General features: G+C 49.9%; 1 protein-coding gene and 1 long non-coding RNA gene across 2 annotated transcripts in view; one reads left to right on the top strand and one right to left on the bottom strand.

Annotated features, from left to right (window-relative positions):
- Positions 1 to 5,734: 5,734 nt before the first annotated feature.
- Positions 5,735 to 17,783, bottom strand: ADCYAP1 (adenylate cyclase activating polypeptide 1). Its single transcript, XM_020794532.3, has 5 exons — positions 17,103 to 17,783; positions 16,572 to 16,679; positions 11,711 to 11,845; positions 10,809 to 10,904; positions 5,735 to 8,207 (listed from the first exon to the last, which is right to left on the bottom strand). The coding sequence occupies exons 2-5, from the start codon at positions 16,670 to 16,672 to the stop codon at positions 8,024 to 8,026; spliced, it is 516 nt and encodes a 171-aa protein (XP_020650191.1). The 5' UTR covers positions 16,673 to 16,679; positions 17,103 to 17,783; the 3' UTR covers positions 5,735 to 8,023.
- Positions 17,103 to 18,345, top strand: part of LOC144588566 (uncharacterized) — a 21,390-nt gene continuing 20,147 nt past the window's right edge. The window contains exons 1-2 of the long non-coding RNA XR_013544180.1: positions 17,103 to 17,191; positions 17,862 to 18,345. The exon at positions 17,862 to 18,345 is cut by the window's right edge and continues 20,147 nt beyond it. This is a non-coding gene — a long non-coding RNA (uncharacterized LOC144588566). The remainder of the gene's footprint in view (positions 17,192 to 17,861) is intronic.

Here is an 18,345-nt window from a genome sequence, read left to right on the forward strand (position 1 = left end):
TAAAACAAAGGGGGGGGTACATAATTTTAACATACTTAAATCACTGAGTAGACCTCAACAATGTGTTCCTCTGACAGAAGGGGAGCATCTCAAGAAATTGGGAGAAGGGATCCTTGCCTCAAATGTAGATGCATCAAGAACTGGCTGTGGGGGCTATGAAATCCTCCAGAGCCAGTTTCTGTGTGGCAGAGAGGGCAACATGGAGAGCAGTCAGGAAAAATTCTGCCATTGCAGAGAGCATAGGATTAGATTTTAGGCCATTGTCATTACTCAAGAAAAACAATGTACAAAATTCACCACCACCAATGAACTATTAGAAGCTTATTCAAAATCAGTGTTTCCTCTTTATATTAACAATAAGAAACACTATTATTATCTTGTTAATATGAAAAAGTGTACAAATGATTGGGTTGTACTAGTCGACCCCTCTAAGTTCCAGCAATGCTCTGTCTTAACCATGTGTATTAGACAAGTAGGCTGCCATTTTGAAAAGAAATGTGTTAACTTTTCAAAAGCCCCACTAAGTTTAGTGGGTTTGCTTCTAAATAAATCTGCCTTTGTTGATTCTTTGAGACACCCCTATTCATCCTGAAATAAATTTCACTGACTTCATTTGTCCTCACTATGTAATATGTGAGCCTAAGTTCATGACTGTACATCAGGAATATAATATAACTAAAGGCCATAACCTAATCCTACTGAAATCAGTAACAGTACAAGTTGAGAACTGAACACTGTGGTTCTGTCAAGTGACACATCTCGGTAATTATAGAACCCTGGACATTATAGGACCCATATATATAAATGTAGGTGGTAATGTGCATTGTTTCACCTAACTGAAATGTGGTATGCCAGCCCTGTTTGCAGGTGGCAGCCACCAGTTCTTTGTGCTGAGAGTGGCCTTGATCTTCTCCTTCAAAGTCCTGCCCTGATAGTACTGCTGATCCTGTTAACTCAGAAGAAAGCCCCCTTGATGTTTCTTTTGCGTTAACATGCTTAGAATTACGCTGCAGACCCTACATACTGCAACAGCACAGCACTGAAAGGGTAGCTGGACTGCATTCCCAAGTCCTGTTAAACTTCTGTTCAAATAACTGGAAAATTCAACCTGATTTGTCCTGTGTAGTTACAATGTCAATAGGCATAGTTATGAACAGTGTACTAGATGTATCAGCTACAGTGACTCAACTACATGCATCAACATGCATCTACTACAGCATAGGTCGGAGAACAGGGGTAAATTACCCCAAATGGGGTAAAAGTGTTAATCCTGGGGGTAATGAGCAGGCTGCTACCCCCCCTACCCACCCTCTGCAGCCAAAACTTTAATTGTAAACCACCTCGCCCTGTTACTTCCTTCGTTGCAGCAGGGCACTTCTAAATGCTCCGTTTGTTCAGAGATCGGGGAGATAAGCTTCCCTAATTGGTTGCAGCTAGGGATTAGCCCCGGGCCATCAGCCAATCCAGAGCTTCTGACTGCTTCCTCCGGAAGTGACTGCAAAGAAAGAGCAGGAGGGAAAGGAGCAAGCAAGGGAAGGAGGGAAGAAAGAAAGGTGCGAGAGATCAAGGACTTTGTCAAGCTTATTTAAATGTACAAAATGGAGGGACGGAGGGTGTGTGTGTGTGTGTGTGTGTGTGTGTGTGTGTGTGTGTGTGTGTGTGTGTGTGTGTGTGTGTGTGTGTGTGTGTGTGTGTGTGTGTGTGTGAGAGAGAGAGAGAGAGAGAGAGAGAGAGAGAGAGAGACTACTCAGAACTGAAAATGAACAGGCAGGCAAGCAAAAGAGAAACTGAATTAAGGCGGGGGGAAGGGTGGCTTTTTAAGGTGCTGTCTAGGTTTATCATTGCTTTCCTCCCAAGAGGCAGGCATCTTTGAATTTCGTGGCTGCTGTCTCCATCTGCAGTGATCATGGAGCCCAAGAAAGTGAAATCTGTCACTGCCTCCATCTCTTCCCCTTCTATTTGCCAGGAGGTGATGGGGCCAATGGCCATGATCTTCCTTTTTTTATCTTCAGACCATTTTTTGCACTCTCCTCTTTCCCCCTCATTAAGAGGTTTTTTAATTCCTCCTCACTTTCTGCCATGCTTTTGCATAGGCAATGAAGCAGAAGTAGGTGTTTTTCTGGAACTCTCTGGCTTTCTCCATAATCCAGCGCATGTTAGCAATTTGGTCTCTAGTTCCTCTGCCCCTTCAAAATCCAGCTTGTACTTGTGGGAGTTTTCGGTCCATGTACTGCTGAAGCCTGTCTTGGAGGATTTTGAGCATAACCTTGCTAGCGTGTGAAATGAGTGCAATTGTACGGTAGTTAGAGCATTCTTTGGCACTGCCCTTCTTTGGGACTGGGATGTAGACTGATCTTTTCCAATCCTCTGACCATTGCTGAGTTTTCCATTGATGATGATAAAAAAGCACACTGGTCCTTTGATATTGGGCTGTGGCACCAGGGTGGGTGACATGACCTTTAGCCTGGTTTGTTCCTTTTTGCACACCACACATAGAATGATTAAAGTGGTAGGGAACCCCCCCCCCCCAATTCTGTGTTGGCTATCTCTAGCAAGCATGTTATTGCTAGCACCACTCTGGCAGCCACTAATGATCCTCTGCAAGTTAGCAAAAATTTAATGCAACTTGCTAGGCACGATGGACACCTTACTACTCCCTATACCACACCATGGCTGGAGTGCAATGTGTTCCAGCAAAAATAGTGCACATCTTTATCAAATGTAGTGCATCCTGCTAGTTCGGTACACAGCCTGTGTAGATTCAATAATATTTTTAAGTCAAATAATGTATGACTTTCTTCCTTTCGAATCAAGGGGGTAATGTCGGCATATATAAATTTTTTGGGAGGTAAAAAGTAAAAAAGTTCCCTGACCCCTGTACTACAGTGACTCCAACTCTTCTTCAGAGTCTGGAACACTGTTTCCTTTCGCTTTCCAATGAGGTGTTGGGGGAGTTTTGTTGTTGTTTCCTTCTTTATCTAAGTTGCATCTGCCTTCTCTCGCTAAGTTGTTGCCTACTTGGCTATGCAAAGATGCAAACAACAGAAGGGGAGGAAGACAAGCTGCACTATAAGTAATGTAGACCTTTTTTAAAAAATCAGTCTTTGAGATGTTCTTTTCCAGTGGAAATCCTTTCATACTGTCTCCCCCAAACATTAGACAAAAGGGTGTTGTTTACAAAAATTTATTAATACAAACTTTATACACTTTGAAATTACAGTTCTCAAAATCCTAACGATAGAGACCATGGGCGTTGTTAACCATACTTTTTTAAAGAGTAGAAGCAGTAGTGCTTTTTTCCCCCTCTCTCTTTTTGATATATTCAAGTTGTTTGCTACACAAAATAAGGAATAGATAGATAGATAGATAGATAGATAGATAGATAGATAGATAGATAGATAGATAGATAGATAGATAGATAGATAGATAGATAGATAGATAGATAGATAGATAGATAGATAGATAGATAGATAGATAGATAGATAGATATCTCCAAAAGACTGACATCTAAGCTTAGTGATCACTAGATTTCCAACTGGATCCATTGGATTTAAGGCTCTTGGCGACAGCTATCTTATACAGGCGGCCACGGGCTGTGTGGAGAAAAGCTAAGGCTCGCAAACTGACTGAAACTGACTAGCCCACTGGACTGGCAAGGCAAAGCAGAGCGCTACTAACTAGCACGTCAAAACGGTAGCCGCCCCCACGGAGGGGGTCGTGGCTTGCCGCGATCGCACCACACACGGGACACAAACACACAGGAAGCGTTCCAGTCTCGTCAAAGGAACAACTCGCGAGGCTTTTAGAGGAATTCAACAGACTCCACCAGCAAGAAAAGTGAAGAGAGAAAAAAAACACACCCCAAAACCCGAAATGGAAAAGAAGAAAATGCAAGCTGATGTGTTGCAGCATTGTAGGGCCACTAAATAGCCATCTGTGAACTCGTGGCGATTTAAAAGGCGAAGGGAAGGCACGAAAAGCTGCAAACGGCATCCTGCGTCACATGGCCTGAAGAGAATGCAAGATTCAAGTAAGATTGATCTCCTACACACCGCGCAGGCGCAGGCCGAAGAAGGCCCTCGAGGGGCCCGCCGCCGCCGCCGCACCGGCTGCAGCCCGCCTGCGCAGCAGCCGGCCGGGGACCCGCAAACTCAGTTGGGTTTGCTGGGATGGATGGCGGATCGGGAAGGGAACAACTGGGAATGGGGCCAGGCGGCTTTCTTGGCTTGTAAAACACACCCGACGGGCTGGGTTTCTTTAAGGGCGGGGCGGGCTGGTTTAGTTCTCAACCCCCTTCTGTACCGCCCTTGCCTGGAAGGGACTGTCCGCTCATCTCAAGGAGCTCCCCTCCTCCGTCGCTCTCTGCCTTTAGGATCGGGGTGCCAACCTGGGCAAAAACCAAGGAGGCTCTGGATTCAAGATGTAGAAAGCTTCTTTTGAAGGGGAGGGAGGAGCATGCATTTTAACAGAGCTCCCTGCGGTTTCATCGTTTATACTAACTAGAAGTAAGGCTGTCACTATACAGGTGAAGCCGGAAAGGGGGCGGGGAGGGGTCTTTGGCGTTTGCTTGTGGTACTAGCGCCACTGAGCTGCTTTTAAGGATAGCCATTTGCTATATAAAATGCAGCGATCTCGAAGGGGGAGGACCAAGCCGAGGAAATCCCTTCACCTAGGAATGGTGCTCGGGACCACGCCGCGCACAGATTGGGAGGGGAGCCTCCCACGAGTGTCAGCAGCCAGGGCACCAGAAGGCGCTTAAAACCCCCTCCGTGCTAAATTTGCCATTTTGCACAAGTAAAAACGACAGTCCAGTCAACAATCTATAAGTATTATTAAAAAATGGAGGGGGACAATTATTTTTGCTGACGCCCTGGGGACTCCTCATTTTCAAAATGGTAGGCTCCTATTCCCTGAACGCTGCTACTGAGAAGGAAAATCCCGCCGTCGAAGCCCTTTTCTTCCCTCCCCCCTTTCAAGTTAGTGAAAGAAGGGGTGAGAGTTTGAATCGATTCCTGTTCCAAATGTACAGCTTAAATCACGGGACATAAGGAACTGGGCGGCACTGACGCCAGATTTTTATTGTATCGGGTCCGAACTTCGCCCCTGTTAATCCGAAACACTCTTATTGAAGCGGATTGACAATCTGATCCTTTAAAAAAAAAAACCACATTATGTCTGAGAGGAAGTCCCAGGGAACATCCAGTTGGAAAGTTTGTTTTTTAGGGGGGGGGGGAATTTATTTAAAATAAGTAGGACGTTCTCCCGCGTAAATTGTGCTGAAGTTCGTGTCCTTATCTGAAAAGCCACCCCCCCCACCCCGATTCCGACGGGAATAGAGTTTGGGTTTATTTTGGGGCTGGGAGGGCCCTTCGGTTTATTCATGCCTGTGATTGGCGTTGTGCGCATGCGCGTCACAGGTACTTGTGAATGAACAGACATGGGGGAGGGAGGCGGGAGAGGGACTTAGTTCCTAATCAGTTTGGAACTGCAAAGCCCTTCAGCTCCTAGTTTTTAGCAAAACTTCCTCGACTTAAAATCCAAACTGTTCGCCTCAACAACAAACTTGGCCGAAGGAGATTTCTCCCACTCTGCCCTCCACTCGTACCCCAAGCTTCCATTCAACCCTGGTCTCACACACACTTCAAAAGTACCCGTCCGTACATAAAGATGGTTGATCAGATGCTTATAGAAACTCAAGAGCAAATGGACACTACACATTCTAGCATGACAAAAGTTGATTGTATGAAATAAATTTTACTAAGCGGTTAAAGCCATGATGTAGAAAAATACATTTTATACCTCCAAACTCAATAAATCAACAAAGAACCAAAAAAAAGAGAGAACCTTTTCGTAATACTGCATAATTATTTAGTGGTGTGTATATAGATATATAGATATAGTCGTTACAACAGGGGGGAAAGGGCCTGAAAGGGTCTTACAATTCGAGCTTGCATAACAAAAACAAAAGTGCCTGAGGCGTTCACAATATAACTGTTGGTTGTTGCTTCCAAAGGAAAACAAACTAAGGTGGCCTGGATGGAAAACACAACATTACGAGAGAGAGAGAGAGAGAGAGAGAGGTCGGGGGGGGGGAGATCGAAAAAATCTACTGGGAACCACAAAGGCGCGTGAGAGATCGTGACTCCCGCGGGCGTGGGTGGGCTGGGGCTGGGGTTGGCCGGGGGCTGAGGTGATCGTCCACACTCGCCCACACCAGGAGATGCCGGGAGGGGGCGGGGGCGGGAGGACAGCACTGGAGAGCTACGCCTGATCCTTTGCCTCAAGAGCCAACCGCTCTTTGGCCAGGGGCGGGGGGGGGGGAGTCTCTGGGGAATCTACCCATCCAGCCAAAGAGAGAGAAATAAAGCAACCCGGTCCCGAGGTTGGAAAATGGAACCAGCCGCGGCCAGGTTGCACGGGCACCGTTTCCAAGGCGCGTCTGGATGGATCCCATTTCGGCTTAGCTTCTGCCAACAGAAAGCCGGTTAGGGAGGAGGGGACGGTAGTCCCGTCCGCCTCCCTCTTGAACCAGTGTTGTATTGGCAGAATCTAGCTCTTCCATCGTTGGCTTTGTGGGAAGCATCCTCTTGAACTTCTCAAGCCTCCCCTCATTCCCCTGCATGGATAGATGCGCCCTGACTTTGGGAAGGAGAAGGAGGGGAATGAGCCCTTACGGACTCATAGACCCTTAAGGACGGTGGTCCAAAAGGGAAGAGTGAGAGAGAAGGAATAGAGACTTCTCTATTTCTTCCTAAACCTCTAAACCTGAATTCCGAACTTGATCATGGATCTAACCTTTTAGTTCTATGCTGTCTGTCTCTTCCCTCCCACCCACCACCCACCCCGCCTAGTTCTTCCTACTTCCTCTGTGCACTTTGATTCCGGGCTAGGGAAACTGCTGTTTCAAAATGTTACTTTTGTCAAGGATATCCCATCCTCCCGTTTTAGCTGAAGGAGAGGAGCCAGCCAGCCCTGGTCCTTCTCTTCTGGCAATCCCCGACGCGGATCATAATGTCCGCTCCTTCATCCCCCGTAGCATCAAACGGGCTTGTTGGGTGGGAGAGGCGTCGAGCCGTTTTTGCTGCACCGATTGGCACCAGGAGGAAAGGAGGCTCTTTTTTTGTTTTGTTTGTGTTTTTTTGTTTGCTTTTTGTTTGTTTGTTTATTTTCCAAAGGTGAAGCAGACTTCCTTCTTCCCCTTAGTTCCAATCAGCAGCAGGCACAGAGGCATAGAAAAGGGCCATCAAAGAAAGCAGGCAGGCAGACGCCCTCTCTAGCAGAGAGGGTTGGGTGGGTGGTTAGGTTGGAGGGAAGGCGGGGCGGAAAGGAGGGGGCGTGGTCAAAGGAGCCTGAGAGGAGACTCACCGGGGCAAGGAACTGCGTCAGTAATTCTCCCAACTCTATAGCCTCAGAATCCCCCTGTAGCAGGGCATCTTTTGTCTATGTACAGTAGCAAATGGAGAATAATAATTTCTTCAACCCTGTCATGGATAAAAATACTCTCCTTTTAATTTCCGTTACAAAAATAGGAGCAATATTCAAAACAATGATTGTCACTCTCTTATATATTTTTCCCCTTCTATTTTATATAAAAACATAAAACAGCTCAGGCGAATGTCCTTGGTCTCTTTGTGCAATGCTAACCACTGAAGGAGAATTGGTCCTCTCTGTTCCCTGCTCGGTCGAGATAGTTCTATCATTTATAAATTCTAATTGAAATAATTATACATTTTAAAGATTGGTCCTCAAAGTAGATCTGTGCGTTTCTCTAGTGCTTATTCTTAAATTTGTTTGGGGTTAAATTTTTTTTTTCGTACAAAAGAAAAACGATATTATTATCAAAATATTCATTTAATGGCTTTACTTCATACATAAATACATGTTTAGGTAACACAGGAGCGGTGACTGATCAGTCAGTTTGGAAATGACTTTTTAGGAAGGGGGTGGGTCCTCTCTCGGAATTTTTTTAAATTTTTTTTTCCCCAGGGTGCTTGTATACACAGGAGCGGTTGGGAACTCATCGCTACAAATAGGCTACTCGGCGTCCTTTGTTTTTAACCCTTTGTTTATACCTTTTCCCTAGGACAGCTGCCAAATATTTCTTGACAGCCATTTGTTTTCGGTAGCGACTGTAGCTGTCTGTGAAGATGCCGTCCGAGTGCCGTTTGGAAAGCGGTTCCGAGTCGTCCTCCAGGCCGCTCCCCCCGCTGGAAAAGAGAAGGGAGGGAGGGAAGGAGAGAGGGACAGAGAGAATGAGGACGCATCAAAACATAGTTCTTGATTGCCACGTCGGAAGCCTCGAGCAAGGCGGGAGCCGCAGGAATTTAACCCTCTTGGTAATTTTATTACCAAGGCCCACCCAAGACACTTTGCTGCCTGAGGAAGGGTAGAAAAAAGGCAGCCTTTCAGCCCCAGCGCCCCAAGTTATATTCTCAAATGTCTTAGGGGGAAAAAATCCCACCAGTCTTTCCCTTTATCTTTGACAGTAACAAGATGTCCTCGGGAGTTTTTCCGATCGAGGGCGATGGGTCAAAGTTGTACAATTACACATTAACACGACATATAAATCGCGGGTCGGATATATACCACGATGACTTTAAGTATATTAAAATAAATAAATTTAGAATCGGGGGCTCCTGCCCAGGAAAAACAGTAAATATACATCTCTAATTGAAGAACTAGCCGTTTCCTGCCTTTACGCTGCCGGCCACGATTGGGCCTGCCCTGCTTATTAGGTAATTACGCGTCTTTATCCTCTTGCTTAGGTGACGCTGCCCCGTTCTTCTTGACCTACGATTTGGCTGCTCTCGGGTTGTTCCGCTTGCTGGGGTCCCCTTTCTCAAGTACCCGGACCTGCTCTGGGGTCCATCCGCCCACCCCCTCCCGGTTAATCTCCTAAGAACCCGAAGCGTTTCTCGGTGGTCGCTTCCAACGGGGGGGGAAGGGGGGCGTTCGGCTGTTGCAGCAAAAGCCCCCAGGCGTCCTGCGGCCCCGGCGAAGGCCTGGCTGGCCCTCAGCTTTCGTGGGCCCTTCCCAGGAGGAAGTGGGCTGCCCGCTCCGGCCAGGCCGGTCCTATTGTTCTCTTGTCCCAGAGTTCTCCGTAAGGACGTATCCGTCTCAGGTGTTGGAGGACGGGTCTTCTTGGCCTGGCGGCTCTTTGTTCCGGGGCACGCGCGCGCGCGCGCGTGTTGGCCACTGCACAGTGAAAGCAACATGTACCCAGGAGAGGGAGAGGGCAGCGAAATACAAGCCCGGCCCCTCCCTGTAGGGACACAACGGCTGCCTCGAAACAGGCTGCGGAAGTTGACGTCTGATCATAATACAAGCCGACAGTCGGGAGACAATCCCTTCCCGATATGAATTATTCATCACGAAATTGTGTAATCCATTTCCCCGTGGGCTTTATTAAAATGTTGCCTCCTGCTCTCGCTCTCAGACACACACACACACACACACACACACACACACCGTACACGGGACTATCTGGAGAGGGTTGGTTTTAAACGAGACCGAGGGACCGAGTGTGTGTGTGTGTGTGTGTGTGTGTGTGTGTGTGTGTGTGTGTGTGTGTGTGTGTGTTGGTTGTTATTCCTCTCCCTGCTGCAGAAAAATTGGCCGATCCGATCTGGGTCCGGATCTCGGAAAGCGCTGCCCTTTCCCTCTCAAAGAAAAGCCTTTAATCATCCCCAGCACGGTGAGCGCGCGGGGGAAGATGGGGAGCAAAATCTGTAGAGGAGCAGAAGGGTGAACTGACATGGCCTTTATCAACTGAGCTCGTGTGGGCACCTTTTCAGACCGTCAGATTGAACAGGGTGCGGGAGACGGAGGGAGAGGGCTTGGAGGCCCGGCGCCTGGTCCTGAACTCCGCGTGTAAACGGTAAGAGCAAGAGCGTTTGCCCTCAGCGCGATTCCGTTCTGACGCGGAGGTCTGAAGATGTCCTATCGTGAATTAAAGAAACCTCCTTCTTTTGGACTTCTTCATCCCTATTAGCTTGAATAAGTCTCCTTCGGAGTAAACGAATTTTGCATCACTGTGGTACCCCACTGGTTTGAACACCAGCCCCAGTTTAAGGGAAAGATTTGCTTTCAGAGAAAGAGGCTCGAGACTCTTGCCTCTAAAGAGCTTTGCATTCCGATTCTGATCCTATATTTCGAGAAGCAAACACTACGAAGAATTTCGGGCCACCGAACCGGTCTATCAGGCCCCGGGCCCGTGCTTTTGCTACAGTAAATTAACACAGGTTTCCAACTTGCGGGGCCTTTACAGACATCTACGCAACCGTATTCAGGATCGGAGCCCCGGGGCGTAAATTTGCAAGCACATAGGAGTAAATGGCGAAACAATAATTGGGATGAATCAATGCCGATCGCCCAAGAAATAGAGGCTCGATCCACAAGCCGATTAGGCTGAAGGAAGACAGGAGGCCGCTTGGGCTCCGACGCTCAATGGAGGCGAAACAAGATTTCGTCTCGCATCCGAGGCCTTGGAACGGCGGTATTTTAATTCAAGGACAATTTAATTCAGACTGTATAAATGGTCTGTGGATTGGGCTGTGAACCAAATTGACTCAAGAGAAATAATGCATACATACATTAGCATCTAACATAACGTATCATTTCATAATTAAATGACAGACTTGCTAAACACCCCTGTTGCACATAATTAAATATTTTTTCCTGCCCTTAAATCTATTTTGCTCCTCGTCGGATGGTCCGTTAAGCCTTTCTTTCTTTAACCATTCCCCCCCACCCGTAAACAAACAACTGGGCAAATAAATACCTCCCGGAAGCTATAAAGAACGTCTTACCCCACCCGCTTGGCCATCAGAGAATGCAGGTACTTCCTCGCCGAGAGCTGGCCCAGCACTTTCCTGTAGGCTTTATTGAATAGCCCATCCGCGTGCCTAGAGGGGGAAACGGGGGGGGGGCGAGGGAGGAGGAGAGAGACAACACAGAGATCCAAATTAAAAAAAAAACAGCGAACTAGACTCCGGGTGACTCAGGCAAGGAGACTCCCCTCTGCCGGTTCGATCCAACGCTGCCTTGCATGTGGGGAAAGCCTTAAAGAAAAGCGAGGGAAGAAATATAGGGGAGAGGGGAAGGAAGGGGAGGGGGCTAGCCTCTGCCAGTGCGGCTGCTTGCGGCCCCCAGAGAGATGGGGCCTCGCCCGTCTTGACAGCAGCGCCCACCCGCCGCCGCCCAACTCCCCACCGCTTTTCCTGGGCTTACAGCTTACAGCCAAGATCGGGTCCATTTCAAGGACGCGATGCTGCCAGGCGCGGCTTCCGATTCCACCCCCCACCCCCGGTTCCTTTGCCTTCTCGTGGGGTGGGGGGGTAAGTGGCGGAGGGGGAGGTAAGTCTGATTTTTGTCTTTGGTTTCCCCCCATCTCCATCCCACCCACCCCTCCCGTCTCGGCGCTCAAACCGTAACCGAGGGGGATCCTTGGCTGCAGGGCTTCCTCCTCCTCCTCCTCCTCCTCCTCCCCCCCCCCCCGCCGCTATCTCCTCCCTCCACTTCCAGAAGCAAATCTAAGGAAGCCGGTGCGGAAGACCCTCCCAGCTTGGCCGCTCTCCCCACCCCGTGGAGCGCCCAGGCCTTTCCCAGCTTGCCGGGACTTGAGCAGCACCCTCGGTCCGGGAGGCTCCACGTGCCTCCCTCGCGATCGCCGCACGCCCTGGGGGTTTTGTCGCCCTCTTAAAAAGATCACCTCTTTTCCGGCGAGTAATACAGCGTGTAGACGTCGTCCAGCATGGAGGAAGGGTCTGCTATCCCGAAGGGCTCGCCGTCAAAGGCGTAGTCCGACAGGGTGTTGCCCTCTTCGTCGTACACTTCATCCTCCAACCTACCGGGGGAGAAGGGGTCAGGCACCGCCTCGGTGTCGGGGATCTCAGGGGACGGCGGCTCGGGGGTCGGGGGCAGGTGAGGGGTCCCTAAAGCCCCCTGGAGGGGGGTTAGCCCACCCATGCACGGCGGGTCCCCCGGTGCCCCGGGCTGGGGGTCGGAGAGGGGGAGGGAAAGGCAGGCAGCTGGGGAGGCCCCGGGACACCCCGCTTTCCGAGCTCAGCTTTTGTGGCTCTCTCTTTCCCTCGCTCTTGGGCCCTTCTCTCTGTCCCTCGCCCGCCCCTGATCCTGTTTGAAGCCCTGGGACGCCGAGCTCAGAGAGAGCGAGGAGCGCGTCCTCTTTCTCCCTTGGCGCCCATGTCCCCGATCGTCACTCCTGCTTGCACCGGCCAAGAAGGTGGGTATCCCCAGGGCACCCCGCACGGAGCCCCGCACTCCTGGCCCACCACAGGCGCTCTTCACCAGTCCAGAACCAGCAGCGCTTCGACCCACCGGGGCTGCCTGGCTGGTGCCTTTCTCCCACCTCCCACCTCCATCCCCCCCACACACACACACACCGGCCCCGAGGGCACTTGCCGGAGAGCCGCTCAAGATTTCACTACTTTCCCCCGGGGCGGGGGGGGGCAGGGACGGAGTTGTCTTTGACCAAGAACAGGAAGAGATCTCCGGGCAGAGTCAGGGCAGCCCAAGCCACAGCTTTGGGAAGTTCCCTTTTGGGGGGGGGGGGGGACTACCTAACCTCTTAACGCAGCTGGGGGATTCTGGGAGTTGTACTCTACAAAAGAAATGTCCCCACCCTCGGCCACGACCGGCCTGGGCTTGAGTTCAAGCGCCTCTTAGGGAAGGGAAGGAGACCCTGGAGAAAGGTTCTGCTCCCGCGGTCTAGCCTTCCTCGCAGGGTTGCTGTGCGCGGCAGGGTGAGATTCTGGTAAGCCATTGGGATGCCCAGATCACCAGGTCAGCAGCTGCTGAGAGGCAAGGCGGATTTCTGTGTGATAAATGAGCACAACACGCTCTCTCGCTCTCTCTTTCTCGCTCTCTCTCTGTCTCTCTCTCTCACTCACTCACTCTCTCTCTCTCACACACACACACACACGTTTTGCTCACTTTCATCAGGGACCTTCGGCATATTTCGTGTCCACCACCAAACCTCCAAGCTTCCGGGCACCCTCGTGCCAGAGAAGCAGCTAAAACAGGAGAAGGCTCCGGGGGGACGCGGGAGCCGTTTTCCCCTGGGAGTCGTTTCCGAGCCAGCGGGGTCTCCCCGCCCTAACCCCAACAGCCAAGCCTGCGGGCCGCACCTGCAGGCTCAGCCCGGGATCGCGAGAAGGGTGTGCTCTCTCTCCCCTGTGGTCGAAGCGGCGACTCCTGCCTCTCAGGTGATCCGGGGCTGGCAGGCTTTCCTTCCGCCTCCCCACCCACCCCCCGCCGCCGCCGCTCTCAAACACTTTCGAATTGCCTTTCCCGTGTTCTCCCGGGAGCGCCTCTTCCCGCAGCTTGGCTCCGCCGTCTCCCTGCTGCCTGATTTAGGTCACCCCTACGTATCTCCGGCAGCTATTTTTGTCGGCGGAGCGCCGGCTGGAGCTATCAATTATAGATGCTCCTCAATGTTTTGCGGCTGCGAAAGGCAGGCGTTGGAAGGAAGGAAGGCAGGCAGCGCCCTCCGAGCCCAGGGCTTGCCCCTCCTCCACCCATTCAGGGGAAAGGATGCCCCGCTCCCCTCCTCACCCTCGGGCCCAGGCCGTGGCCTTCCTCTCCACCCACTAGCTCTTGGGGCAAAAAAGAAAACGAAAGAAACGAGGACAGCTGAGGACAGAGGGAAGGAGACGCTGCTGGTTCTTTCCAGGACAAGCCGGGAGCCTGCGCTGCAGAGTGCCGGCGCCTTTGGCGCTTTTCTCTTTGTCAAGAGTTAACCGTGACATCTCTCGGGGGAAAGAAAGGAAAGTCTCATTTTTCCCCAGGGTTGGTGGAGGATCATGGATCTTCCCTCCGCCTCCTGCCACTTCCCACTTGGTCTGGTGCCAGAATCCAAGAAGGGTGCCCAGCTTTTTCTGCGTTTGTTGATTCCTTCTTAATGGAAAAGTCAAGAATTTGGAGGGACAGCAGCCTAGGCGCACCGGTCTCCTCCTCCTCCTCTTCTTCTTCCCCCCCCCTCCGACCGTGACGCTGTTTCTTAGACTCCTCCCTGGTGTTAAACCCCTCCTCCACCAAAGAGAGCATTGGATTTCCATATCAGGGTAAGTCTTGTGGTTTTGTAAATGCACACGTTTTTTCCAAGTTGCTTGCTTAGACCGAGGTCCCCTCTTGTATACTTCATCTACCCCCAATTCTCTGCACCCCGAGCATCCGGGAAGTCCACAAGCGAAGCAGATCAGCTCGCTCTCCTCCACCCATTAGTCTGCTCCTTCTAAAAAGTCATATAAGAAAGCTGTCCTCACCATATATTTTAAGAACATAGATTATTTGAAAGGAGGTGGCACAACCAGGCACAATTAGGTTCATGCTTTCCTGAATGCGTGGCTGTGGTTACACCAAGGGAACGTTTAGGTTCTCTTTTCTCTACATCTAAAACAAAAAAGTAACCATATTCTGCTACTGAACAAACTGTATGACCGCACAGCATTGCCACCAATAAAAGGGACATGTTTTGGGTTGGAAAACTGCTCCTCCAATCCTGTCATTTCAATTGCTGTTCTCTCTAATCCATGGCTTATAGTTCTATTTATGCACATTGCCTTGGAAATCAGTCCAATTTGTTTACCTGTCTAATTAACTGGAGCTTGGCGCCAAACAAACACCTTTAGGATTCTAGCGTGAGAAAGTAGATTAAACCTAGCAGACTTCATTTCCATGGAGTTTAAAGTTCATAATCAAGGCATTTCCGCCTTTTAGAAACAAACCCACTGGATTCCTCCGGACTGGTATTCCAGAAGTAAATCCTTGGATAAAAGAATGTGGTTGAAAGGCTGTTAATTATGGCAGCGATCTAACTAGCAATCTCCGTGCTTGCTGGTCTGTGCCCGTAATAAAGAATGATGATGATCACAATCACCATGCCACGTTTTCTTTCCGAAGGACAGACTTTCGCGAGATCATCTATCCCTGTTTGGAACTTCGTGGGGATCGCGGACCTTTTAAAGATCCGAGTTAAACAAGGTTTAAAATCTTGCAAGGAAACTATTAATACTCAAATGACAAACCAGACCAAAAGCTAAAGCAAAACGTGATGCTTCTATACCGCCCCACAGCGCTTAAAACACTCTCTGGGCGGTTTACAATTGGAATTTTTCAGGCTACACTTTGCCCCCCTCGCAAGCTGGGTACTCAGTTTACTGACCATGAATGGATGGAAGGTTGAGACCAACCAATCGAATCCTACCATTTGGGACAGTCTTTAACCCTACACGTTTCAGGTGTACATGCTAGAGTTGACTTAGGTCTGGGCCACCATTAAGGGAAACCAAATTTGCTAGATTTAAGCAGAAAAGTGCCTTAATTCTGAGTGCGATTGTTCAGCAGAGGGCACTAGAGAAAGGTGAATGTATTCTTCCTCTTGCGTACAGTGATTCTAAAGAGCTTAATCCGAATTAGTCGTTTTTCCAGTACAGATATAATCGCTCATCCGTCTGACAGAAAGTTCTGTATTAAGTTCTGTACTACGTTTTAGATCATTTCGTACCTGTGATTCAGCCTGTCAGGAACATAGTAAAACCCGCCGTGTTTTAGTTACAGACCAAAATGCCTTCCTCTGCCTTCCTTACAGCTTTTAATAAACTGCTAAGCAAACGCAGCACGTCATAGGCAGCTCAGTTTCTAATCAAGAGCATATAGATTTGTGTGTGTGTGTACATACATCCTAGCCCGAAGGACCTAGACACTCGTTCGTTGTGAACGAATCCTGTGCGCACTTGATCAAAAAGGACACTTCTTTGAACATAATAAGATTCAGGAATGCCAGGACTGCACCTACACATACTTGGAAGGAAGCTGAAATCAATGGAATTTGCATCTAAGGAAACATGGTTAGGAATAAACCGGTCTACATAATAATCTGCATCTACCTGATCGCCTGTCACACTTTCATCCTCTGGAGAGAAACTCTTTAGATCAGTCTCAACCACGGCCGAAAGAAGATTCTCACAAACAAGTGCCACGCACTTCGATCCTACATCTATTCTTTGGGAGTGACGCTCTGCAACACGGACCTCAGGGGACAGCCTACAATGCCAGGCATCGGCTTTCCAATTAGGCTTATCCTTCAGACCTAGCACTATGAAATGATGGGACTCATGCCCTATGAACAGCAACCAAATAGGGACTCCAAGATCAGAACTATGGTACTGGAGAAAGTAGAGGCGGGTGTGATTAAAACATAAAGACTGGGCACTGCGCGCGCACACAAACGCGCCCGCTCTTTCATTCACATCCATACTCATTCTCTCTCTCTCTTTCTCAAACACACACACACACCCCAATCGTAATCATAATCAACACATTCACTTCGTTCTCGAACCCTGTGCTGCCCCATGGTGAACGAAGGGGGGCTTCCCTTGGCAGCCTGCCCTCCTTCTCCAGGGAAGAAGGCCAAGTTGCCTTCTGCTAGAGCTGAATCTCGTTCGAACCGCCCCAGCGGCCAGGCGAGGGGAAGGAAGGGAAACCTCCGCTCGCTGAGACCTGCCTAGGCTTCTAGCCGGGCTCCCGAGCCGAGGGCAAGGCAGGGCACTTACCTTAGAGCGGGGAACTGAAGTCCGGCAGCAGGCGAGCAGTAGACGCTGCAGTGCATGAGTATCCCATAAACCAGGAGGGCTACCAGCGCTTTGCTGCACATCGCCACTCTGTGAGGAGGGAAAAGGAGAAGACACGGCTGTCTCGGCTGGGCTCCTCTAGGGCGGGCTCCTGGTGTCCCTTTCGCTCCCGTTGCCCCCTTAAGGAAGGCGCTGTCGTCACCTGGCACCCATCAGAAGCTGGGGATGCCGCCTTGGGGACGTCTCGCCCGCAGGCACGATCTCCCCTCCCCCCACCCCACCCCACCCCCTTGGCCTCCCGACACACACCTCCCTCCCTCTCTCTCTCCCTCCCTCGCTCCCTTCCTCCCGCCCCGAAGTGCCTGCCAGTCTCAGCCTTCCACATTCCGTCCAGATGCGCGGGACTACAACTCGTCCTCTCTCGGCCATGCCGGGCGAGGATGATGGTAGTTGTAGTCCGACCCATCTGGACGGCGTCCGGTTGGAGAAGCTCTCTGGTCGATTCCGTCTTACCATTCAACTCCTGGCGCCCGGCACAAGAGTGGATCTGGATCAAGAAGGATTTCTCTCTCCTGCTCTTCTTCCAAGAAGTTTCGCGGGTGGTAGTTAATCCTCCTGAAGCATCGCCTTCCCTCTCTGTCTCTGTCTGTCTCTGTCTCTTTCTTCCTTTGATGGGCGAAAGGAAACCGCAGCAAGGGAGGGGGCGTGGGACAGACAGCGGATCGGCTCGTTAGCTGCTTAGCTGGGGAGGGGGTTGCGCCGCCCCAGTTTAAAAAAAAAGTTTACAGGTCTGGAGTGGAATCTGAGAGGCAAGGGAGAAACAAGAGGAGGAGGAAAGGGGGGAATCCTTATAGACGAAATTGGGAGGACAGAAAGGGAGGAAGACGGGAGCAGGCTACGTTCTAGCGGATGCTACAGAGCTGTTCTCTCTTCCTTTCCCCGGTCTGCTTCTGGCTTCAACGTCAATTTTTCTCCTTCACCTCCTCCTCCTCCTCTTCTCCCTTTTGCGTTCTTCAAGTTGACCAGCCTTCCGCTGTTTGCTGCTGGTCTCCTAGACCTCCTTTCTTAGCTACCAGATCTTCTGCCACCCTCTTAGCTTTTTGATCGCCAGCTCTCTGTTGTAAACAAGGGTCTCTCTCTCTCTTTCTCTTTCTTTCTCTTTTTCTCTTTGCCTTGTTGCCGTGCCGGGTGTCTCGCTTGTTTTGTCTCTCTGTTGATGTGGCGTTCGGATTTTTATTTGCCAATGACTTTTTTTGATTGTTGTTGTTGCAGTCACGTAATAATCGGTATCAGAAAAGACGTCACCACCCAATTCCTCAAGGAACAGAACAATTCCAAGTCCAAGATGATGCGAGCAAGAGTCATAAGCTTCTCATAAGCTCTTTAACTTACACATCTTTCTCTCTCACCCCACCCTTTCCAAGCCAAAAAGTCTTCGTGAGGCGGTTATTTCTCAAGTTTCACCTTTCTCCCATTTTTCTGAGATGGATCCGTTCGATTGAATGACGCTTGTGGAAAGTCTGCCCTTCGTGGATGTCCCTTGTTCCAAAATATTTTTACATGGAAAGGAGCCTCATTGATTTCAGTGGCTTATTTCTAACTAAAATTCCTAAAAACTAGTCCATCCCCCCCCAAAAAAAGATGGGAAGAGAAGGCGATCTGCTTGAGCAATTCCAATATACAGTTGTTTACTCTGCCAAGAAATCTTGGACAGGAACTTCTTTAACTGTGGCAATTAAATACCTCAATCGCTGCT

The sequence above is a fragment of the Pogona vitticeps genome, chromosome 4 (genome assembly GCF_051106095.1).
Source record: "Pogona vitticeps strain Pit_001003342236 chromosome 4, PviZW2.1, whole genome shotgun sequence".
NCBI lineage: Eukaryota > Metazoa > Chordata > Lepidosauria > Squamata > Agamidae > Pogona > Pogona vitticeps.

What these genes read in the sequence shown, in the direction of transcription:
- ADCYAP1 (XM_020794532.3), bottom strand. Translation starts at nt 16,672, where the DNA reads ATGTGCAGCAAAGCGCTGGTAGCCCTCCTGGTTTATGGGATACTCATG. An exon ending in CTTCAGTTCCCCGCTCTAAG is followed by an intron (nt 11,846 to 16,571) that starts GTAAGTGCCCTG and finishes CTCCCCCGGTAG; the next exon opens with GTTGGAGGATGAAGTGTACG. An exon ending in CTGATGGCCAAGCGGGTGGG is followed by an intron (nt 8,208 to 10,808) that starts GTAAGACGTTCT and finishes TCTCTTTTCCAG; the next exon opens with CGGGGGGAGCGGCCTGGAGG.